At 48.1% G+C, this 24,398-nt stretch overlaps 1 protein-coding gene and 1 non-coding gene across 2 annotated transcripts in view; both read right to left on the bottom strand.

Annotated features, from left to right (window-relative positions):
- The window catches only part of SLIT3 (slit guidance ligand 3), a 636,015-nt gene that overhangs the window by 99,523 nt on the left and 512,094 nt on the right, over positions 1-24,398 (bottom strand). Inside the window, exons 11-14 of the mRNA XM_016954159.4 lie at positions 24,031-24,102; positions 20,379-20,450; positions 8,711-8,854; positions 7,257-7,420 (exon numbers count right to left, since the gene is read on the bottom strand). Of these exons, the coding sequence (XP_016809648.2) occupies positions 7,257-7,420; positions 8,711-8,854; positions 20,379-20,450; positions 24,031-24,102 (452 nt within the window). The remainder of the gene's footprint in view (positions 1-7,256; positions 7,421-8,710; positions 8,855-20,378; positions 20,451-24,030; positions 24,103-24,398) is intronic.
- On the bottom strand, positions 2,629-2,738 carry MIR218-2 (microRNA mir-218-2). Its single transcript, NR_032047.1, has one exon. It is a non-coding gene; the product is annotated as a microRNA mir-218-2 (primary transcript).

The raw sequence follows: 24,398 nt of genomic DNA on the forward strand, positions 1-24,398 counted from the left end.
CCATCACTTCATATTTCATTACCGAAACTACTCAGGGTTTCTCAGAGCCATTTGTTATGCCTAATGCTCATAACTACCCCAAAGTATTTTTAACTTTTCCAGAGCTTTAAAAGTCAATTTCAATCTCAGTGCATATTTGTCACTGCCAGAAATACTTAGTAATAGAGGACCAACTGCAATAGGCTGTTGCTTCTTCTCTTTGGGGTGAGTTCAGACAGAAGAGATCCCAGAGGATTTGAAGAAGGGCCATAAAACTCAACCTCGGCTGAAACCAGCCTTGGAAGAGCTGATGTCATCTGGCATCTTGCCTGCTCCTGCCCCTGGAGCCCTCCTCCCCTTTCGCGGGCAGCTCAGAACAACGACACTTGGTACGTGATCACAGACAAGCTTTAATAGACGGGGGGGGGGGGGGGGGGCGGGTAGGAGGTGGAAATTACAGCAACACAATTTTATTATACATCCCTGTCCTACAGCCACTTCCCAGGAGGAACACTTGTCACATTTGGATGACCAGGGGTGTGGGACAGGTAGGGAGCCAAGCTCCCATGTTTGAATGGACTTGGCTGGGTTGGGATCAGAGGCCAGCACCAGGTCCAGGATGGCTGCTGCCATCAATGGTATGCATTTTGTATCATCCTTTGGGCAGCCAGTTTGCTGACTGGGAGTCATAAATTCATTGTTATCTGATCATCATGGACTTGCTAACTCATGTTTCCAGAGCTCTCCTCCCCTATTCCCAATATCCCTAAGATGAGTGGAATAAAAGAAAGGAGGAAAGAAGCAGAAAGAGGAATTGGGGTGAGCGTAAGTCCTGTCAGGCCTCATCAGCTTGAAAAGACAGTGATGTGAATAAGCAAAGGGTCATAAGTGATGAATGACTAAGGAGAACACTGCCAGGCACACAGACATCCACTCATGGGCAAGGCTGGGGGACCAGCTGCCAGTGGCTGGAAGATGCCAACTGTTTTACTAGGAGTTTGGTCACCAGTTGGGCAGGGAGCTGTCCTAGTAAGCTATCCCCATTGGAGTCTATTACGAGTGCAGCCATCTGCCTGAAAACAGAGGGAAATACCCACGGTCTGAGGCTGGCACTGCCTCATCACAGCCTGTGGCTGCGGGGCCAGTAAAGCACTGATGGAAGGGCACCATTATGGACCCACTCCCAGAGGCCTGGTCCCAGCCATGTTAGGGGCAGTGCCGAGGGCCTCAGAATGCCCCTCTCTGTAAGGTGGGAAAGGGAACTTCTCCAGGCTCAAGGATTTGCTCTGTGTTAAATGGGATCTTTGTATGTCCATGCTGGAGAGGAACAGCCATTTGAATAATGCTTTCTCTCTTACTCAAGTTCTTTCTACTAACAGATGAAAGTCTGAAAGGGAGAGTTTAGGCAAATTTCAAGTCCCTATCAAATCACAGTTTTTAAGTGTTCTAATTCAAGGCAATGGGGTTGTCCACAGCTGGGAAGGTGGGTATTACAGCAGTACAGTGCAGCCATTCTGGAATCAGATGACCCTGGGTAAGTTAGCTAACCTCTCTGAGCCTCAATATCCGCATCTGTAAAGTGGGACTTTAGATTTTGTGAACATTAAACAAGGTAATGATGTGAAAACAGTTCACCGCCTGGCCTATAGCAAGCACTCAATGTATGTTAAAAAATTACTAAGCAATGGTTGGGCTCCTGGTTCTGAGGGGTAACCTCAGATAGAGGAGGTAATAAGAGTCACACCTCATGATGGGGGCCCAGGGCTCAGCTTCTAGTTCTGAGCTAGGCTAAAGTTCCCACTTTAGCTCTCTCTTGCAGAATAGGACAAAGACTCCAGGACAGGAATGAACAACACAGTCTTCTGGTTACACTGCGTCTAGGATTTATCAAGAAACAAGCAAAATAAGAGGTACCAAGATCCCTCTCTTTATTATCAGAGATAGCAGGTTTCCACGTCCACACACACTCCCCTCCCCTGAAACAGAATTAGCACCAGGTGAGGAGCCCAGCACCTCCACGTTAACTGTGCTTTGCAGGTCAAGGAAACAGACTGCACTTTAGGTTTCCTGGGGTTCAGGGACAGCGTTTTCATAAAGTATGGGAATGAGGTTCAGAAGGAACCTCGGGTTAAACCCAAAGTCTCAGACTCACATGAGTTTCACCCATTCTCATGCTGACATTCATTTCAAATAAAGTGAATACCAATAAAGGTGGTGGTGGGAGGGGTCGGGGGTCACAAGCAGTAGGAATTCCCCTTTGGGTTAGCTGTCACTTGGAAAAATGACCTTGGGTTGGGACTCTCCCATGAAACTATGGGGCGTATGCCTTGGGTATACTTGTTCCCTTCCAGTGGAAGAAGAGACACAGTAGTTTCTGAGCTTGAACCTAGTTATTACTCCTTGTCTGACATCCAGACTAGATTTGGGGGAGGGTGACTCCATTTTGGGAAAGAGATGTGGATACAGATCTCTTTCCCCAGGGTGCTTCTCCAGACCTATTTCCCTCTGTATCTGCATCCTTTGAGACTCCTACCCTCCTGCCCTTGGTGAGTTGAGACTGGGAGAGGTGGGTCTGGCAGGTTGTGGGCTGCGGTGCTCCAGAGCAGAGGAGAGGTGTCCAGCGGTGGTGGCGGCGGTGGCGGGCCATGCTGCAGGAGAGCACGGTGCTTTCCGCGGTGCTTGACAGAACCATGTTCCGTTTCCATCGTTCCACCACATGGTTAGATCAAGCACAAAGGAAAGCCCCGCAGCGACTGGTCAGAGTCAAGGTCAGGAAGCAGCGTCAGAGAGAGGACAGGAGCGCTCAGAGGAAGCAGCGTGGAGAAGCGGAAGCCGGAGCAGGCCCCCACTGAGCGTGATTAGTATCAGGAGTGGGGTTCCACTGGAACACTTCCGAAGATTGCAGCCCTGCTGCCCTTGTGCCCCACCCCAGGGGAGACACAGTAGGAAGGGAGAAGAACGAGAGGGAAATCACTGGATGCCCATACTCAGGGACTTCAGGACAGCATGGTTCCTTCCCAAGGAAAGAAAGAACACTCAGACATCTGTGATCCTATCACAGGCCTGAATTGAGCCTCTAAACTCCATTCAGTCACACCAGTTGGTCTGACAAGACATTAAACTTAGAAAAGCATCTTCTGCATGCTTTGCAACATAGGCCCAATCCCCCCAACAGCTGAGTGGTTCCATCACAGTCATTCCTCTAGCCCCTTAAGTCAAGAGACAATCCACAGTTCCCAGTGGTCTAGCAAACCTTCAATGCTGTTCTTTAGGAAAAAGCCCCCTTTGACATTCCACAATTCAGGAGTCTCCTTGATATCCTTTGAGGTCAGCAGGAACGCTCTGGCTGATAGACACTCATCCCAGATTATTTGAGGTTTAATAGAGGAGCAGTGTGGTGTCAAAAGAAAATACATCTCTCTAGCCAGAGAGAAAGACAGGAAAACAAATGGGGCCGTAGGGTTTGGACTGAGGAACCTGCAATCATAGTTGTTGTTTGAGAACACTGACTTTCACAGAGATGGTGGCCAGTGCGCCTCATGATGAAGGGCCTCTTTCAGACTAAGAGAAGGAAGGAAAGGGAAGCCAAGTGATGAGTCTGAGGGGAAGACACTGAATTCTGGGGTCTTTCTTGATTTCTTGTTCTCTTCCTTAGCTGGAAATTATGGGAGTGAACAGGATGAACCAATAACCACTGTCAGGATGCCAAAGGCCCAGGTGAGGGTACCCAGTTTTTATATTCCTCTCTGTGATAGATCAGGGTCAGTTTCCATGAACCTGCTGACTTGGGACTTCCTCCCACTTGGCATTAGGCTGGAGATGTGCATCTTGAAGAAACTGGAGCTAAGGCTATGTGACTGAGACCCTCCCTGCCTGACCTCTGACATGAGAACCAGTATCAACATTCTTCCACTATGTGTTTTTGGGACTGGGCATAACCTCTAGATGGTCTCAGCATCTCAACGGTGCATAGGTTGTCTGCCATGTTGGACCAGTTAGGAAGAGCCAGCCCACAGCTCTGGGTCTGGCCTCTCCTCCTTCCTAAGGTCTCTCATCACACGCACTAGAGTCAGCCACTAGAATCTGGACTCCACTCTGCTTTGACACCTATGCAGGGCTCTGTGAACACTGTGATTCTGGGACTTCAAATGTGAGTTTGATTAGGACCCTGGTACCAGAGCAGGGGAAATCCATCCTGTTCGTGCAAACCGCCACCCTCACCAAGCCTTAAAATCTAATTTTCTTTCTCTTTGGTTTCTTTCTACAAAAAGAAATGGAGGGATTTGTAGGTAAATTATCAAGAGTCTTCACAGTATGTCCGAAGTCCTGGGTTTCAGATCTTGCCCTAAAAATAATACTCAATACCTTAGATAAGATTTTTCTGCTGTGTGGACCTCAATTTATCCATCTCTAGAATAAACTGGATGACCTCTAAGGTTTCTAAAAGTTCTGTAATTCCTTGAGAGCTATCTTGCTGTTCGCCATCTTTGGACACTTTGCGTCACCACCCTCTGTACTTTTCAGCAAGAGAGTTTCTTCTCACACAAAGCGGGGAGGCATGAAGGAAGACAGACAGCACCCTGCAACTGCCAAGTGCTCCCAGGGATGGGCTTGGGGTCCCAGGCAGCCAGACGGAGCCTTTTCAGGAGGACTTAATCTGATGGTCAGATTACCCCAGCTGGCAGCATCCAACCCTAAACTGATCTTGCTGCCCAAGGCGGCGGATGCAGCTGATAGAGAGAGGCAGACACAGGCAGCTGGGAAACCAGACGCCCTGCCTAAGGAGGGGCAGGATGTGTTACGGAGCAGCCCTCAAATTGCCTCCTAATTACATCAGCTGTCTTTTCAATGGGGGTGCTTTTAGGAAAAAGTAAAATGCAGAGTTATTATCTGTCACATCCAGTCTGTGTCACCTGCCCCCCTTCTTTCTTCTGGAGCTTCCTGGAAACACAGAGCTTTAGATCTATGGTTTTTCTTTCCCTCCAAGGCCAAGGCAGGTCTGGAACCCCATGTTTCTCAAAGCCAAGGCCTTTGGAGCTCAGCAGTCATGCTTTCTTTGCAATGACATAAAATAAAAGCAAATAGAGTGCTACGTGTCAGTCTCATGCTAGCTCCAAACATCTCTACTTTTTAGGAATAATCTTTCGCTTAGCGTTGATTTTTTTTAAAAAAAGGTATCTTAGAGTCAATCCAAGAACCTGGCTCCTTCTCCCTGTTTCTTTTTTAAAATGTTCAGCCTCCCCTCCCCCACTTAGGAAAAGCAGCCAGGATCCTGCAGATCTACAGGTAGGACGATAGTGGCAGAGCTAGAGTTAGAACTAAGCTCTACTGCTTCCTAGGTCCACTTTCTATTTTCCTTTTCTCCTACTTAGTTCTTTCTATAGCCCCACCCCCACCTTGCCACCCCCAACCACAGTCATGCCCAGAAAATTGCCAAGACTGTGTTCCTGGGGAGATACCAGTCCTTGGATCCTGCACTCTTTCCCTGCTGTGCCACGCAGGGCCGCCACATCCATTTGGGGTCCAAAGTACTAACAGGATACTTATGAGACCAAAGGGTCAAGGTTGGCAGATAATACCCTGCCCTCCTCTGGCTCTCACTGTCCTTCTTTTTGGGTACCACTGTTTGGCAGAGCTAATTAACTCAGCCCTGGCCAGACGGGGGTAGGAATAGAGGCCAAGGTTGGCGTGAGTCATGAGGAAAGGTGCTGGGGGTAGGACGATTGTGCTTTGGGTGAGATTTTCTTTCCAGAGATGTTGCCAGGCCCAGGAAGGAACCTGAGGACAGTGTTCAGGGAGTGGGTAGGGGTGGGAGCATGAGACCAGGGAAGGAGGTCATCCAAGCAGCTGATTGTCATCCCCAAACATTCCTTCTCTCCCAGATGCTGTGTGGTGTGAGGACCAAAATGAACCTGAGGTTTAGTCCTGCCTCCGCTGTTTGCTGGCTTGTGAACTTGGAGTGCCCCTTCACCTCTAAGTGCTCAGTTCCCTCTCCTATAGAGCAAAGGGCTCTCCTACTGACTTCCCAGGACCATTGGAAGAAGCAAATCAGACTAGAAGCCTCCAGTACCACGCTCATTGCAGGTGAAAGATGGCTGTCATAATTGACATCATTATTCTAGGGAAGGGAAGTTGGTACCAACTTTTCACAGTGCCACAAAGTCTCTGTATTATCTCCAAGCCCTCCCAAGGTATTAGTTTCTGTTAAAAAAATTTAAAGAGCTAAAGCTTATCATTCTGGAGACATGGACTAAAGAATTTGACTTAAAGGACAAGAAGATGTTGTAAGAAGCACAAGTCTGCCTGGGAGTAACCTCTCCCCATGCTGGCATTCTCCCCGGGAAGACTCGCCTGCATCAGAAGCTCCTGGGCAAGGGGAGAAGCACTGCTCTTGCTGCTGCACACACCGTGAGGGTTGGCTGCAACCCACCTGGGCACTTCATGCTATCAATCTTTCACCATTGGGGGCACAATGCAGTTTGGTGATTTTTTTTCCAGTAGAAAAGAACACAAATGATAGTAATTTTTAACTGCCTGTTCATGTAGCTGTCGGGTCAAGGAGAGCTACTTCTCTTTCCAAGATAGGCTGAGAATTCCCCTGCTGTTTTCCCCCATGTCCTTCCTGGGTGCAGTGAGAAGGAAGGTTTCTAGAGAGATCCTGGGCACAGAAGAACGAGGCTTTGTTTCTTCCCAAGCACGACTCCTTACTGTTCTCTCCGTACTCAGGACACAGTAATCAGGGATGGAGGAGCTAGCTAGTGAAAGTGTTTTTCGTGAACATGCGAAACCTATAATATACTGTGGTCAAAGGGCTGTACCATGGTCTGTCTCCGAAGGGAGTGGGAGGTCCCCAAGATTACACACCGTCTGTAGCCTCGCCTGAGCTATATTTATTTCTCTACTTGCCCTTTGGGGAGCACACTTTGGAAACGAAAAATATAAATCTTAGCCTGTAACAGGCACATATGCAAAGGCCGCTCCAGCCCCACCTTCTACTTAGCTCTTGGAGACACACTGCTGCCTGGGTTCTGTCTCCCCTGCAACCGTCTCCTCCTCCCCATGCTTTTATTGTGTGTGTATGTGTGTGTGTGTTTTATTTTAAATCCATAAGGTAATTGGTTTTCTGCAGGGCTAACTGAATTTCCCCAATTTAATTTGCAAAGATGCTCCCCAGGAGCCATTACAGTGCTCGCTGTCCTCCAGATTGGATTATTGGCCTCTCTGGGGCTGCTGCATTCTGAGTCAGAAAGCGGGGCCCAGCCCCGTAACCTGATTACCTGAGCAGCGGAACTTCTTGCTCTTGATCTGGCTGATGCGCTTGTTGGCGAGTCGGCGCGGGCTGCTGCAGCGGGCCCCGCTTGTCTCAATGGGGTTGTCCTGGAGGTAGTCGGCCAGCCACTTCAAGTGGCAGTCGCACACAAATGGGTTTTGGGCTAAGTGGCTGCGAGAGGGATGGGGCCGTTAATCAGGAGTGACCCACGGCGTCTTGCTCCACCACCACCACCCTGCCTCGCGCTGGGCCCTGGCAATCCACTGCAAGGACTGGCCTCCCGCCTCATCGCCCCAGGAAGCCTTAGGGGGTGCTACTTTCAGACAGGGCTCAAAGAGGGGGTCTGAGGCCTGCTGTCTGCAAAAGACAGTCACAGATGCAGCTAGCATCTGGTCTGGGGAATCGGTCTCCCAGCTCTTCCCACTTGGGGCAGGACCCACCACCGATTGCTTCTACTCTCACCCACGCCAATTCTGATAGGCAAACCTAGTCGTGGTTTGCACTTGGGGTAGAATGCATTTTATTTCTCTAAGCTCAGTGACACTAGGCACATAAAGCAGCTGGCACGGCGCCTGGCATATGGTGGGTGTTCCATACATAGTAGCGGGTATTGTTGTAATTATCCTTATCATCATAAGAGCACCATGGGTCTTGCTTCCCCTGCCTCAGTAAGAAAAACTGTGAAGCACCGAACACAGTGTTTGGCACGTGGTCGGCGTCAATATATAGCAGCTGCTCCTACTGTGTCTTGGTTCCTGTCTCTGGCTACAGAGGCAACAAGCACCAGATGACTTACAGGGTCTCCAGAAGCCCCCAGGCTAATTGCAGACCTGGGCATGGGGCTGAGGTCTATGCCTGAGACTGGAGCCATCAAAAAATGGGCTGAAATCTGTACTTGGAGGTCATCTATTTAACTGAAATATTTATGAATACCTGTAGTGCATGGAAGTGAGGATATACTTCCCACAGAGGAAGAGTGCCCACCTCAGAGGCTTGGTTTTGCAGGGTGGAGGGGGTTAAGCGGGGGCAGGAGTGGGCTGTCTGCAGAAATGGAGTCTGCTCAGAATACACTGACCACAGGGGTTATGAGGATAGCTCAGGACCTCCTCCGCCTGGATTCAAAACCTGCTCCTTACTAGCTGTGTGACCTTGAGGAAGTTACCTAACCATTCTATGCCTTGGTTTCCTTATGTAGAAACAAGGGATAGTAGCAGCACCAAGTAGGGTCATTGTGACGCTTAAGGGTTTTAAGACAGGGTAAGTACTCCATGTGGTGTCAAGCACAGTGTAAGTGCTTGGTACTGATAAGCTATTCCGATTTTTATTATTCTAGCTTCCCTGAAGGCTCTAGAACTCCTCCTGGATGTGCTCGTGCTGCCCTCATTTGGGTGTTTTCCATGATGGGCATTTGGGGTCTCCTGCTGCTTGGGCACCCACTGGCACCCGAGGCAGTGTACTCACAGTGTCTGGATGGACTGCAGAGGGGCGAAGAGCCCCTTGCTAATGGTCTGCAGCTTGTTGTCATACAGGGAGAGCAAGTTGAGGTTCTGCAGGTCCTGAAACGTGTTCACCCGCAGGCAGTTGATCTTGTTGGCATTGAGGAGGCTGCAAGCAGAAGAGAGCCTGGTTGATTCACTAATCCTGGTAATTACCTGTGGGGCAAGGGTTGCACCTGCAGGGGATGGGCTGCAAAGCTCCCATCACTCATCCTTGCAGCCTTGAGCTCCTGCTGCAGAACAGAAAAAGAGAGAGACCTGCCTTCCTGTGTCTACCGAAACCCCGAACACTTCTGGGCACCTGCACACACTGTCACTACAGACACTATGCCACACACTGCTCTCACTTGGCACCTTCTCCTGCACCCATGACCTTGAAGGAAGACCTGAAAAGGCACCCTAAGTGCTTCACTTTCTGTTTTAGGATTCAGAGCTTCCAGGAATTGGAAAGGAAAAAAAATCATTTGGCATAATTGTTTTAGAGCTTTAGTTGACTGACTATGGGCAATTTGATTCAGAAAATTCCTTACAGTTCTTTTGGATCACTGATCCTATTGGAAATCTGATGAAAGTTATATGTCATCCTCCTGGAAAAACTGCATCTATGTGTAGGCAGGCACATGTGCATACATATGGATTCTCTGTCATACACACGTGTGCACACCCACAGAGAGCCCAGAGCCCCATGTGGTTTGACCTTGGCCCTTTCGCCAACCTCACCCTAACCCCACTCACCCCAAACTCACTACCCTTGAGTCCCACCACTGCATTTTTTTTTTTTTTTTTTGAGATGGAGTCCTGCTCTTGTCGCCCAGGCTGGAGTTCAATGGCGTGATCTCGGCTCACTGCAACCTCTGCCTCTTGGGTTCAAGCAATTCTCCTGGCTCAGGCTCCTGAGGAGCTGGGATTACAGGTGTGCACCACCACGCCCAGCTAATTTTTGTATTTTTAGTAGAGACGGGGTTTCACCATGTTGGCCAGGCTGGTCTCGAACTCCTGACCCCAGGTGACCTGGCTGCCTTGGCCTCCCAAAGTGCTGGGATTACAGGTGTGAGCCACCACGCCTGGCCCACCACTGCATTTTCATTCCTCAGACACACCAGATTTTTCCCTAGGACCTTTGAACACCCTCTTTACCTTCTTTCAGCAGGGCTGCCTTCTTTTCCTGCTTTCCACTGTAGCTCAAATGTCCGCTCCTCAGAGAGGCCGGCCCTGACCCCCTCATCTACAATGGGACCCTCACTCCATTATCGTCTCTCACACCCCCCTGTTTATTTCCCTCCTGGCACTCATCGCAATTTGTGATTATAGGATATTTATCATTGGCCTTCCACACAGGATTAGGAGCTCTATAATGGCACCAATGACAGCTATTTTATTCCTCCCTTTCTTCTCAGTGCTTATTCTTTATTAAGATGTATAATAACTCCATATGCAGCTTCAAGGGTCTCACTTCTCTAAGGCGGCACCCATCCCTCACCCCTTCCACGGTCAGCCTTCCTATCCATGAGGAAGCTGTTTTTAGCTCTTCAGACTCCCTAAAAAATCATCATAGGAAGCTACCCTTTGGGTGGAAGTCTGGGAAAGCAGAGGATGCCATGAGGGTGACAGGCAGTTTTCCAGAGCAGGGCTGGCAAGTCAAGCACATTGAGATCCTAAGAATTACCTTTACTGATCCTAGACTGACTAGACATGCTTGTAGTCAATGTAAAATCATTTCTTATCCCCTCTCGAATGAAACTGGGGGAACGGGAAAATAAACTAACCAGCAGAAATGTTGCATTTCAAGAATTTTACTTTCGAGGCTGGTTCAGCCCCTCCCTGGTGGGGAATGACACATGAGATGGATGCCGGGCTGGCCTGCCTCAGGAGTCTCTCCATACCAGGATCCAGGGGGTCTGCAGTTGGCAACGGTGGGGCTGCCCATGGTGCTAAATCATCCATGCCACCTCTCCCTTAGCTGCAGGTCCCATACTCCCCACGGTCCTGGTGCACCCCGCGTGCAGGCAAGCAGCTGTGGCAGTGACAAGTGGAAGAAGAACGGCCTGTTTAATCTGTCTGATAATGGGCAAGGTCCCAAGGGTTCACACAGATGTCCTCCTGCCTGGCAGTGGAAAAAAATGCTCATACTGCTAGAATACTGTGTTTTCCAAAGTGCTTTCCCAGCGTCCCATTATTCTCACAGGAACCTGGGCAGATGGACAGAACCTGACTCACAAGTGATAGGGGAGGAAACTGAGGCTGAGAGTTTGGCAGGTGTTTTCAAGGTCACACGTGTTTCTAGGGAGCATGCTGGAAGTGGTTATGATAATTGAGGTCTCTAGAGGGCTCAGTTTCTTCTTTATGAATGTCTTGTCTACCCATCCTATCGGTCTATACTCTTTGCAACATCCCTCCCCCCTGCAAATTCCGATGCTTTGTGTATTAAATTTTAGTCAGTGTCACTGCATTTTGGGGGCATTTGAAGGAAATGTGATAGAGCAGAGAAACAGGGAGAAAAGCTGGAGGACTCAACGGGGTCCAGCAACCAGGGCTCAGGAATGGACCCTTCACACACACAGTGTTTTGATTTTTTTTTAAGTACACACATGGTGAGTGTTTTGTTCTAAACCTTGACATTCAGGGCCTTCTGAGTACATCATCTTGTCAAGAAATACTGAACTATTCAGTACACAACAGGTCAGAGGTGCCCATTTGATAGCCTGAGGATGGAATCCTTATTGCAGCATTTTGTGTCATGCCACATAAATGTGTTTTTTCAATCCTCCTCTGTTTTAAAAATTGGAAAATTTCATACAACACACACACACACACACACACACACACACACACACACACACACACCATACCACACCACACCACACCAAATTTCTATTTTCTCTTGAAAAACAAAATTCAGGAGCTCAGGCAACCCTAGGTTCCCTGGAGGCAGCCATGGAGTAGCTGCCCCCTTTAGATAGGACATATGCTCTCTATTTGCCACAGTCCTCACTATTCCCTATTGTGTCCCCTTCACTAGTTTACTTGACCTTCCTTGCCTTAGTGGTCATTTAGGTTTGAAACCCCAGTGCAGATTCATAAGCCCAATTGTAGCAATTGGTTCTAGGGCATATTAGGCACTAGACAAGGACGATGGCCATGGGGAGAAAGAAATGGCAACTTGACTTGCCTTCATAAAAACTAAATGCCACGCTGGCAATCCTTCTCACTCATCAGGTCTATTGAGGCTCTTTTTTTCTCATCCAGATGCTCCTTTGTTTCCTATTGCTCCCAGATCTCTCAGCATGGGATGTTACTTCAAATATGTAAGGCATCAAAACAACCCAGGCTGGCAGAATTACTAGGCAAAGATAGCCCAAGGTGCAGAGCTCATGAAGCATGGTGCAAAAGAAAACACAAAAGGGCAGAGTCTCCTGGTCACTCATTCTCTCCCAGGATGCTTGGCTCCCTCAGGCGAGGTGTGTAGGTGCAGGGAGAGATAAAATTAAGCTGCTTATCCAGAATTAGATGCTGAGGACAGCCTCACTGGTCCCCAGCATCAGCAAGATCTAACAGCCTGTCTCTGTGCCCTCTTTCCTTTGGGAGGAAGGCTGGCAGCTAGTCAACTCAGCCTGGCTTCCATGAAAGGAGCTCTTAGCTATCTGGTACATGGACAAGAGTTGGAGGGGAATTTTAAAAGCACCATATTATGGAGCAAATAGAGAGTAAACAAACATTTGAAATGAGGTTTAGCAGTTCTATAAGGAATCCTGAACACAGGCCTCCCTCTTTCACCGGAGGGATGGATTCCCCCTTTTTGCAGCAGAGATTCCAGGATGCTTGCTCCGTCCTGGTTCATCCCCGTTTGAGGAGCATTGGTGTAACTGCTGTGTGAAATGATAATAATGCAGCATCCTCTCTAGATACTACATCTCTGTGTGCTTTTCCCAGGCACTTTCCAGGCACTATCTTATGTAACCCCCACAACAGCACTATGATTATCTTCATTTTTCTGATAAGAAAACAGGTTCAGAGTGGTGACGGACTCAACCAAGGTCCCCCAGCAATAAGCGAAGCTCCAGCCTGTTTCACTCCAAAGCCATCTCTTATCTACTATTTAAAATCTATATTCTCTTTTCCATTTTCCCTATGTGTGAGGAGTGGCTATTTTTGCTAGCCTTCATTGTACCTGGGTATGCTTCAGATGGACAAAGGTCTGGTTGGGTTTGGAAGACCCTGCTTGCCTCCTGGGAGTGCAGAGGCATCTGAAGTCCTCCTGACTCCCAGGAAGGAGCTTCAGTGTGTGACGCTGATCAAGCCTTCATTGGCACGAGGTGGCAGGTTCTTTACTGAGTGGCTTGCATCTGTACGAGGCAAGGCTTCCCCCTTCAGGATCACTGACTGAATGCCGACGTGGGAGCTGATATGCCTGGCTCTGTGCTCCCCTTACTCTGAGCAGGCCAGGGACAACCGTAGGACAGAGATAATAGCAATAGCACACAAGGTGGGATGTCCCAGCTGGCCTCATTCAAGAGGCTGCCTGGTACTCAAACTGACAACTGTGACATCCCAGCCAAAGACCTCACTTCAGCCCAATCTGCTGTTGGATCCAGTGAGTCAGGCTGGACTGCCTGGTGAATACTGTATTCATCGGTATTTCCCCAGATGCAGATCCAGTGATCTTTTGGGGCCACCTGCTCCAGATCTATCTCTCAAAGGACCCTCGGAGATCATACAAATGAAAAGAGAGGGAAGGCTGAGATGATCCGACCGGGTGAACCACAGCCACCAGGTGAACAGCAGGGGCCACATGGCCTAACACGTAATGCATATTAAACACTTCACAAGGCCAGGTACTCCCATTTAATCTCCCTTTGACAGGTGACCCTTCTGGGGCTCATAGAGCTTAAATAACTTTGACCAAAGTTCCACAACCCGTAAGAGGTAGGATAGTATTTGGACTCATGCCATCATAGCCCAAAGATTTTGTTTCCAATCGTCATGCTGCTGTGAGAGCCAGTCCCCTCTCACTAAGGGCCTGAGGGAGCCACCTGAGGCTGATGGGAGGCGGTGGAGGTACCCTGTTTGTAGCCACTCCCATCAACGCAGCGGGTGATTTTACAATAAGGCAGAACAACACCAAAAAGAGCCATGCTCCCATCAGAGGAAATTAAGGAGAGTGGCACATTGGAGAGTGGGAGGGCATGTACAGCACCTTCTAAATTTATTTCCAAGTGTGAGCTCTAGGAGGCCCTCTGCCACCCCCTGCCTTGGAGCACTTTCGGCTGCCACATATGTTCCATGTCAAGAGGTATTAGCACTCAGCCCATTGACTACCCAGCATAGCTGTGCTGCTGAGAGCTCTTGCTTTCTGGGAGCTGTGGCCTTCAGGAAAACCAAAGCAGAAAACAGAAGCCACTGGGAGTCAAAAAAGCTAGAGCTGGAGAAGGGAAATGAAATGCCCGTGTCGGGATTAGGGAGAACCCTCATGACTCAAGTCTTTCTGCTAGGGGACCGGGGCTGGCCTGTGCAGAAAAGTCCCAGGTGTCCTTATCACCAGTAGCAGCTTCCAGCTTCTTTCATTTGGGGTCCGGGTAGCATGGGGAGATGGCCCACAGGGGGAAAACCAGGTCCATTATGATCCACTAAAAGGACCCACCACACCCAGGCTTTTGAAAAGCCCCATGGGGAGAAGATCGCTGAGCCCCACTGTTAGCTACTGCCTTTGCTCTGATCCACTCTTCAATGAAGGTTGCCCTTGGAGCCCACAGGCCTTTTTTGCAAAGTTTGGAAAACACAGACATCTGAAGTCAGGCTTAATGATCAATTGCATCAAAATCACTTTGGCAACTCCAGCAATTCACATGTTGACTCAGTGGCCCAGTGCAATCATTCTGGTGGCGTCCACACTTGACCAAGGGTCTGTGGAGGACACGGGTTATGTTGCCCCTCCCACTTCTATGGTATTTGTCTGGAAATGCTGAAAGCATATTCCAAACTCCAGAGAGCAAGGCCTCCTCAGAAAACTGGTGCCAAGAAAGAATGCAGTGGCCCTTCCAGGAGAATGGATGAAGCTCTTCCAGAAAAGACTGTGGGATAGGAAGATGGGCCCAGGCTCCTGCCAAGAAAGATACTCTGTGGGCCTTCTTTTCCTAAAACAGGGATGGGGAGTCTGTTTCTGTTTCATGAACACTCAGATGCAGATACACAACAGGAGAAAGATGGCGCCAATAGGCGTCTGGCATAACCCTTTCTCTAGCTCCTTTAGTAGGAGAATTTACAAAAAGTGGGTTATGAAGGCTCTTTGTTATTTAAAAAAGTGCTCTGTGTGTCCCTGGAAGTAGTTATCACCTCTACACATTGGCACGAACACTTAGTGAGGACACCAACTAGGGGAGCTATTCTGTACCCCTAATTAAGCTACAGGATATAGAGCCAAACCTTCCGCATTAATATGCCTTCCTTCTTTTTATTTCCCTAGTATTAACCCTCTGTCATCCTGAATTTCTTTATCCATTAATTGTAATAGGGACCACTCTCCCACCTTAGAACATTACGTTATCATCCTTTCCCTATAAAATATGGGGATTAATTTAGACCTTCAGCGACCTACTGAGGCTGGATGTGGGGAAGAACCCAATGACAGCTGATGCCATGAATTCTGACCCTGCCCAGAATCTTCTCTGTGCTTGAAAATGGGTGCTGTAGGCCACGTCTTGCTAAACACTCAAGGGGAAACAGGAGGAGCCCTCCAAGTCCCAACTAGGGGCAACAGTGGCTCTTCCCTCCTCTCCTGTTGGTGAGTGCACTGCTTGTCAATGGCTGTGGGTTGTCATGGTGATTCCCGATGCAAGAGTAACCAGGCATGCAACAACACCATTGGGCGGCCTGTCTGAAAAACAAGACCTCTTTCTACCCCAGAGACATAGGAGGGTGCTAGGAATGGGCTGTAAGCCACTGGGTTTTCCTAAGGGAAACAGATGAAAGCTGAGATTCCCAGAGACCAGAGAGGGAGAACCATTATTTGGTTACCAGATCAAGTGACCTCACCTGTGGTGGCTTGCCCATTCCTTCCCTCATGACTATTAGGGTGGTAACTTTCCTATCTGATTGCCACATGGTTACCAATCAGTCCTTTAAATGGGGTGAACCATTCATTCAATGACTAGCATGGAATGATTCCAGAATTTAAGTCTACCCAATGGCTTTCCAGGTACAAAAGAGAGGGAAGAACCCTTCCCTCAAGAACGCATCGCCAAGTCAGTCTGCTTCTTCTGCTGGCGAGAATTCTCATTGTCCCACCTCGATTGGGTCTCTAAACACAAGCAGCTCCTTGACTATCCTCTCATAGGGCAAACATTAGTGGGCTGATGACAATGAACCAGAGAAAGTTCCATGGACACAGAGCCGTGAATTATGCTGAGCCATAACAAAAGGAGTTGATCTGCAGTTCAACAGCACCCTCTCTGTGGCTTGATCCATTGAGAATTTCTTGCTCTGCAGATCAAAAAACTGGCTCTGCAGATCTGCCTGTGACTGGGTGAAGCAGATGTCTCTGGATGGATGTGCTGTGGTTAAGGGCATGGACTACCCAGGTTCCAATCCTGGCTCCATCATGCTAAGTGACAATGGTCAAGTCACTTAACCCTCAGTTTCCCCCTCTGTAAAATGGGCCTTTCCACAACACCTTCCTCTTAGCATTGTGGTAGATTAAATGAGATGATGCACATGAAATTGCTTAGCAGTTTCGGGTCCTGAAGCATATTAAGTATTCAATAAATGTTAGCTGCTATTATTAGCAGTAGTAAGTAGTTCTTGTGAAACAGCTGGTGGGGAAAAGTGAACTATAGGGAGTGAAGTTTTGCTCACTGCTCTGTAATTGGCATGTTGCTTGGCAAACTCCGAGAGCCTCAAATGGTCTTGTCTGCCTTCCAAGAAAATTAAACAACAGGTGCTAGAGTTGTCTTAACTTATTCCAGCCCGAAGACAGTCTGGTTTGGTTTAAGACCACCTGGAGCGGGTTTAAAAGCTTCCACCTCAAATGACTGCCCTCCCGACTTAAGTGGCTTTCCTATGCATGTCATGTGATCGATGAGCACTAAATGAATGCTCCTGACTCCCTGGAGGGGAGGTGTAACAACGCAGCTTGCAGCTGTCCATCAGCGGAGGAAATGACAGCCTTTTCCTGCTTTGGGAGGATGGACCTCTGAGCTACAAGGTGAGGGATCTCAGGGCACGATGGCTGGCTGCCCACAGAGGATCACCATCTCCACGGATGTCCCAGGAGCCTATGAGCCTGGGTGGGCAGAGGAAGGCAGAGGAGCAAGACCATTCACCCTGAGCTTCCAGTGAGGAGGAAGACAGGTCATTTCTCTAATAATCGAGCTGCTCCCACCCCTGGAGTTGGGATCATGTGCCCAGTGATATGTCCTTTTCTCACCTTGGGTTCTGAGATGCCTCCATGTGGGATATTTCAATTCTAAACATACTTCCTAGTATCCAAATGGGCACCAACTCACTTCCTAGCAGCCAGTTTTAAGGAGGGAAGCTGACAGATTACCTTGCATCCCCCGAAGACAATAAGGGTTGCTAGTAATAAACAGTAGATGCGTGTTTATACAATGAATGGCTGCAGGAACTGAACGTGTTTAGGATTAATTATAGGGAGACATACTAGCTATTTTCAAACATCTGAAGACAATGATAACAGACTTTTCTGAGTTTTTTAGAAACCATTACTGATGTTTAGTATAAGAAAGAGCTTTCTAACCTTCCAACTAGGCAGTGAGGACTTATCAGAGGAACCATCAGCAAACGAGTGGCAGAAGGATTTGTGAGAGCGTGCATGAGAGGGATTCTTGTCCTAGCCAGGTAGGAGGCTGTGCTTGGAGCCCTGATGTTCCTTTGAACGCTAAGATTTTGGAACTTAAACTGAAGGGGGTAACTTGTGAGGCTCCAGGGGACCAAGGACAGAATATCATGCTTAGGACAGCTGGGGCTTGTTCCTTGTGGATGCACTTGCTGCAGCCTCTAAAAAACGGAGACATTCTCTCCAGAATGGCCAAGAATTTTGGGCATTTGCCCAAAGGAACACACCAAGAAAAGCTCCCAGGAGGCTGGCTGTGTACATACTGGACTGGGCAAGTTTGATAGGATGGCCAAAAAGTCCAGAGGAGTGGGGGAAGATGGGAGGCAGGCAGGAGAACCAACTACAATGTACCCACTTTATTACCGCCAGCATCACAGCAAGTGCTAGAAAGGAAATGTCCAGGGCCACTTCGTGTGGCAGAGGCAGTTCAGCTTTGCGAGTACCCATAATTTGAGAGATGGAATGAGAAGAAAAAATGCAATCCTCTCACAAAAAGACTCTGAGTCAAAGGAGAGAAAATTACTCAGACTACCAGGGTACTCTAATCAGAGCCTTCTTATCAGTGTCTCCAGTCTAACAGGAAGAAGTCCAATCTATAGCAGGCTGAACACTAAAGTAGATCGAATCAGGGCCTGCTTTCCAACCACTCAATGGCAGGTCAAAACCCAATGACAGTTACTTGAGTCCCAGTTACTAGTTCTTTCTGGTAAGGCCTGCCTGAGTTGTGTCATCTCTTGGTCTCAAGAGAGGAGAGTTGCTTCCTCTTTACCCCAAGCTATTCGATTCCATCTGCTCAAAATGGTGACAGTAAACTGGAGTTGCCTTCGCGACCCATGCAAAGTCCTGTTAGTTCTATTAACCTCATGGCTGCTATTAGCTTGGAGCTGAGATACACATCTTTTTAAGTATACATGCACTGTGCTAGGCACTGTGATACACATTCTGTGTATCCTTAATGTGTGCAAAGCCATTTTCCTTCCTGCACACACACACACACAGATTATAAAAGGAAAATCACACCAGCTTGGTAGAACACAACACTGCCAAATCACCTCAAGGTGGATACTACTGATACTCTTCTTTCAAGGGATTAATAGCTACAGTTAACTAGCCTTATGGTGGCAGTTATAATGTACAGTTTCTTTGCTACAAGCAAAGAATACCATCTGTGAAACACCCAGCTCCCTGCAGAGCCCTGGCCTGTCATTCTAACACATAGCCTTAAAAGCCCACCAATGGCTGGGACCGTTGAACAGGAATTTGCCCACACAGACACACACAGAGTGGGGCAGACAGGAAGACAGAGATGGGGGAGGTGCAGAGAAAGAGAGACTTTTCTCTCTCTTGCTTTCAGCTTCACTGAAACAAACCTGGTTGCTGGTATGATAGATCTGCTCCCTGGAAACTTGCTGGGCATCGCATGCCTACATAATTCACATTAGTGTGTGTTCTGGGAGAATCTGTTCAGAGCTGAGTCTTAAAGGACATGGGAAGGGTAGAGGAAAGATGTAAGAAAGGGCTGGAGGAAAAGTCTCACTTCCTCTTTCTTGAAGAGTTCCTGGGCATCAACCACATAAGATGTGTCCCTTGTTCCTCTCTCCTTCTTTGCTCTTGTGCCTGCCACCCCTTTAGAGCCCCAGCTTGAGTCCTGGCCCACAAACCCATGCTGTGGGTCCTCTGAACTTTACGTAGGAGGCGGGGAGGTGCCAGGCCTCTTCCTCACTGCCTGTGACTTGGAGGTGATTTTAAAAAGACACACACACACACACACGCACACACACACCTGCACACCTCTGCAAACATACATCATGTGCTATTCAGAGGGCTGGGAGGTTTCTGAATGAAGGGCATGGCCATGTAGATTCTTTTCCAGTTTCCATACCTATTCTGCTGTGTGACTGGGGGAGAGTCATGTATCTCTCCGAGACTTGGTCTTCTCCACTGCTTAAAGGATACTCAAGATTAGTTCCTAATATCCAGAAGAACTGTAATGGTGACAGAGCAAACGTGCACATGCATGCACACACACACACACTCCCACACCCATAGTACATGTGTGTAGATGCTATAGCTGCCTTGTCACAAATCAGAGATGATTTTACCAGCACAAAAATTAAACTATACTATGAGCTAAATTCTTTTCCTTCCTTCTCCACATCAGAGTTCAATTATCTTCTTCAAACATTTAAGCTCAAATGACCAGAATGAAATAAATGCAAACAAATAATCCCTGAGCTTAAAATTCGAAGCAACAACCCTTCCTTTAAATTAAGTAAACACTCCCCTCCACCCTGTCTTTCCCAGATGGAGTCACACTGGTGACTGATTATGCTCCTCTCGAATTATTCCCTCCGCCCCGACCCCTCTTCAAGGCCACATGTCCATCAGCAGCTGTGTCTCAGCTTTAGTACTGGAATTTGGTGTGTGAATGTTTTAGTTCCTTACATTCTTAGCACACTACTGAAAAATGTTTTTCTTTTTGTTGGATTTGACTCTTTCCTAATCTTTATCCCCAAACCCTGTGCTTAGTATCTTCATGCCTGGGCCAGGGCCCTCGGCTGTATCATTTGGGTTTATGCACACTGACCTCGGTCTTCCTCTGCCCGCTCGCTGACTCTCCTTTCATAAAAATAGGAAATGGAGGTGAAGCGTGGACAGCTCAAACATTTTTTTCTCTTTTGTCTGCAGAAAGTCAAAAGAACTCTCCAGAGCATGGCTCTACGTTTTCAGGTGGGAGCCTTCCGACAGTACCAAAGACACCAACAGTGACAAAGTTCCTACTCACAGCAGCTGTAGGGACACCAGCCCATCAAACAGTCCCTTGGCAATCTCGGTGATCTTGTTCCCATACAGGACCCTGAAAGAGAGAAGGAGAAGACAGCAATCACTGCGGATGTGAGGCCACCAGAACCCAGTCCTGCAGGAAGCCATCACCTCGGCCAGTTCTGGGTATGAGATCTCAGGACAACCCCTTCCACGGCCTGCCTAATCCCTTCTCATCAGCGAGACAGAGGCAGCCAAGAGCAGCCAGGGGCTGGAAGGGCAGGTTGTCTGGGAGGTGAGTAGAAATGGGCTCTATCCTGCTCCATTCCTGGGCAACCTAGCCCAATACATAATCCCCAACAGGAAGAAGCGGTCTCTTTGTGGTATCTCCCTAAGCTGCTAATATGACTCACACCCCGGCAATAAATACACTGTGTGGGAGACTGGCCCTGTGTCTTCAACGCGTATTGATCAGCTTGAGCCCAGCCTACAGGACGTTTCCTTTTAATATCCCTTTGCATCTTAGGAATTCCTAAGCTGAGTCATTTAATCATCCATCTAGACAGGGCTTTGTGCATCTGGGGTCATCTCCAGATGGTGCAGGGACTGCTGAGTCAAGGACTGGCTCTCGGGAAAAACCAGGGAGCTTTGCTGTCTCACAGTAATGGCAGCTTTTACTTTCTATCCGCTTTTCCTATTCTTTGAGTTCCAGGAACGCAGGAACTCAGAACCCTTTTACCCCTTTCTCTTACGGGCCTCCAGTGACCCTCATACTGGTGTCTGATTCATGGGCCTCATCTTTGGTGTCTTGGTGAGGCCTGGGGAGGAAGGCTACTGGGTCTCCCACTCCAGCACAGTGCTCAGGGGCGTCTTTATGCCTGGCCCTTGCTGGTGCTCTTCAAAGGCACTAGAGAAGCTCGGCTGGCCTCTCTCTGCTCCCAACCACAGCACGGGCTTTGCTGTCTCTTGGGTCCAGCCTCCTCTGTGACCCAGGGAACTGATCATAGGAGAGTTTGGTTGTTTTTCTTAAGTCCTCTCCAGAGCCCTGAAGTGCACTGAATGCATGCAATATTCAATTTTCACTGGGATCGCAATCCAGGCTGTAATCCTTCTTTGAGGAGACAAAATATTAGGATGCGGAAATGGTAAATGGGCACGATAAACCAAACCCCCCTTTTCCAGACGCCACTGGGAGTGAAGAGTGAATGTCTCCATCAGCCTACGGGTGTGTTTCATTAATGTTTCAACAAATTAATGACTAAATAAAAGTCAGCATGATAGCTCAGGCACACATTTGTAATTCATATTAATGCCCCACCGCTCACTGTGCCAAATGCAGTAATGTCACTGTCTGCCCGTGTCAGCTGATATCAGGACTTCTAGTGTAGCAGAAGCCACGGGGCTTGGGGCAAGAGGGGTCCTCACACCACCCGCCATGCCTTGGGATAGCAGGCTTCTGAGCCCAGTGCGTCAAAACCACTCCCTGGCAGGTGGAGGCGGGCTGAGGCTCTCCTGCCTGTGTGGTCTCCTCAGGCATCTGGGTGTACCCCTGTCTGGCTTCCCACCCCAGGTCTTGGCTTGACTACCTTCTTCTTGCCTTTCAGGTCTGAGCTCAAACATCTCTTCCTTGGGAGGTGTCTCTTTAATATTTTAGTTAATGTTTTATATCACCTGTTACCCTATTTTAGTTTCTTCATATCACTTATCTTTATGTCACATTATGTTACTTAAATATGTATTTAATTTTAATTTTTTCTGCCTCCCTCCCCCGCACCTCCCAGCTCCCTTGCATGTAGGCCCCATGAGTGTAGTAACGTTATATGGCTGTTCATGACTGGGTCTCTAGACCCCAAAATAGAAGAGTCTAGCACGATAAATATTTGTTGAATGAATGAATGCACGCACAGGTAAGGGGTAAAGGCTCTCCAGCCCTTTACCTTGGCTGCTCCTGAGCTGGGATTGGGTGTGCTTGTGTTCAACTGTAAGCTCTGTCAGGCCAAGGATCCTGTGTGTACAGTTCACTGCCATACTCGCAGCGCCTATAATACTGCCAGTACACAGTAGGCATCTACTGCATGAATGAATGAATAAATCGGGAGTGAGAGGTGCTTCATTTAAACAATGCTCACATATATTTCAGAATCGGGCAGCAGCATGCCAATTTCATGTTTGGCAACTAGATTTTGAATTCCTTTTCCTACGAGACAGGAAGCACCTCACTGCCCTCAGACTATCTCCAAATCCTGGCTGAGGGAAACCAGACAAGGGAAGAGAGAGGGTGGGGGCAGAGAAAGGATCCTGGTGGCAGACGGCTCCTCTCCCTTCTCCTCTGTGATCTTCAGCACAAGCAGACACTAATCTCACACATGGTCCCATCTTTGATATCCCAGCCAGATGTTCTATTCGATAAATGAAACTAATTTACTCTGCAAGCAGCAGGCAACAGCTGAATCTGAGACTTCCCAGTCCTCATCCCCTTCCCGGTGGGATGGGGCCAGGTGGGGGGAATATGTGCATCTGGTTACCTGCCCACTCATAAATTAGGTAAACAGGTTGCATAGCTGCACGGAGAGGCAAAATATAGACAGACTGATCAAGAGTGTGGGTTCTGGAGCCAGACAGCATGGGTTCAAATCTTGCCTTTTCTACCTGTTACTGTGGACTTTGGATAAGTTACATTTTAGAATAAGTAAATGGTTGAACAAAACAAGATTTTTTTTGACATACTAACTCTGTGCCAAACACAGTTTGTGGTACTAGGGATACATCCGTGAACAAAACAGATAATAATCCCTGTCTCGGTGGAGCTTAGATTGTCTGAGTTCTTCAGCTGTAAAAATGAGATGACAATATATTTTATATTTTAGGTTGTGGTGAGGACTAAACTTGACAGACTCCTAGAACAGTACCTGGTACCCAGTCAATGCTCAGTAAACACTACTAATTACTGTTTTACTGTACACGTGATCATCATTGGATGTGTTAGGAGGGAATGGGATCACTGTCCCCATCCTGCCTACTAAGAAGCATCCATAGAAGGCTCAAGTGACTTCCCTATGCCACACATGAGTGACTGACAGAATGAGGACATTCTATACCTTCCTGCCGGCAGGGGTCTTGGAACCCCTGGTGGGTGAAGCTTTGGTTCCAACCAGTGGGCTGCCTATGGGTTTCAAAATCAAAGACAGGAAGGGCTATAGGATGGGGTGGATGTTTTCTTAGGACAATGGCCACGAGGGTGGTCTGGAGAGAAAGCCTGAAAATCAGCAGAAGAAAACGAGCTCTTCCCTTGGCAAGGCCAAGCGGTAATAAACACGCATCACCATCTCTCCTTACACCAGAAAGATAGCGCTGTGGTGGCATGTGGGGTGGGAGGGGGACGTGGGGTGGGAGGGGGACGTGAGGTTGGAGTAGAAGATGCATTTGAATTAGAAGCCAATAACTGGGAAAGCTGCTAGGCGCTTAATCAATAAAAATAATGCATTTGGGTTGTAGAAATATTCCCCAAGATCAATTTCCCCTGAAGAAATATTTGTTTCTTTTACCAGGTTGCCACAAGTGTGTAAGGGAACATAAAGTCTTGATAAACACCTCCTGAAAAATATGGTTGCGTCTCTCTTCCCTCCAGCGCCCCCCCTCCCCTCACCTCAGGCCCCAACTCGGGCCCCACTTACAGCGATGTGAGTGATTTCAGGCCCTGGAAGGCATCTGGAGCAATATCCGATATCTGATTCTTGCTGATGTCTCTGAAAACGTTAACGGTAAAGTCTGAGAACATGGCTCAAAGGTGCGATAACGGTCACTCCTAAGTGTGAATCAAGCATTTCAGACATTCAAAATGGTAAGGATTAATCAATCAATCAAGCAATTCATTTATTCATAGTGCAAGAGAAGGAGCTTAAAGAGCCTTCAGTTCAACTACCTCATGATAAAGTGTACCACATTTACATCACTCTTCTTGGTTTTCAAAGAATACTCACCCGTGGCATCTTCATTGGGACACGAGGCTGTGAACACGTGAACCATCACTTTGTAGGTGGAA

The sequence above is a fragment of the Pan troglodytes genome, chromosome 4, assembly GCF_028858775.2.
Source record: "Pan troglodytes isolate AG18354 chromosome 4, NHGRI_mPanTro3-v2.0_pri, whole genome shotgun sequence".
NCBI lineage: Eukaryota > Metazoa > Chordata > Mammalia > Primates > Hominidae > Pan > Pan troglodytes.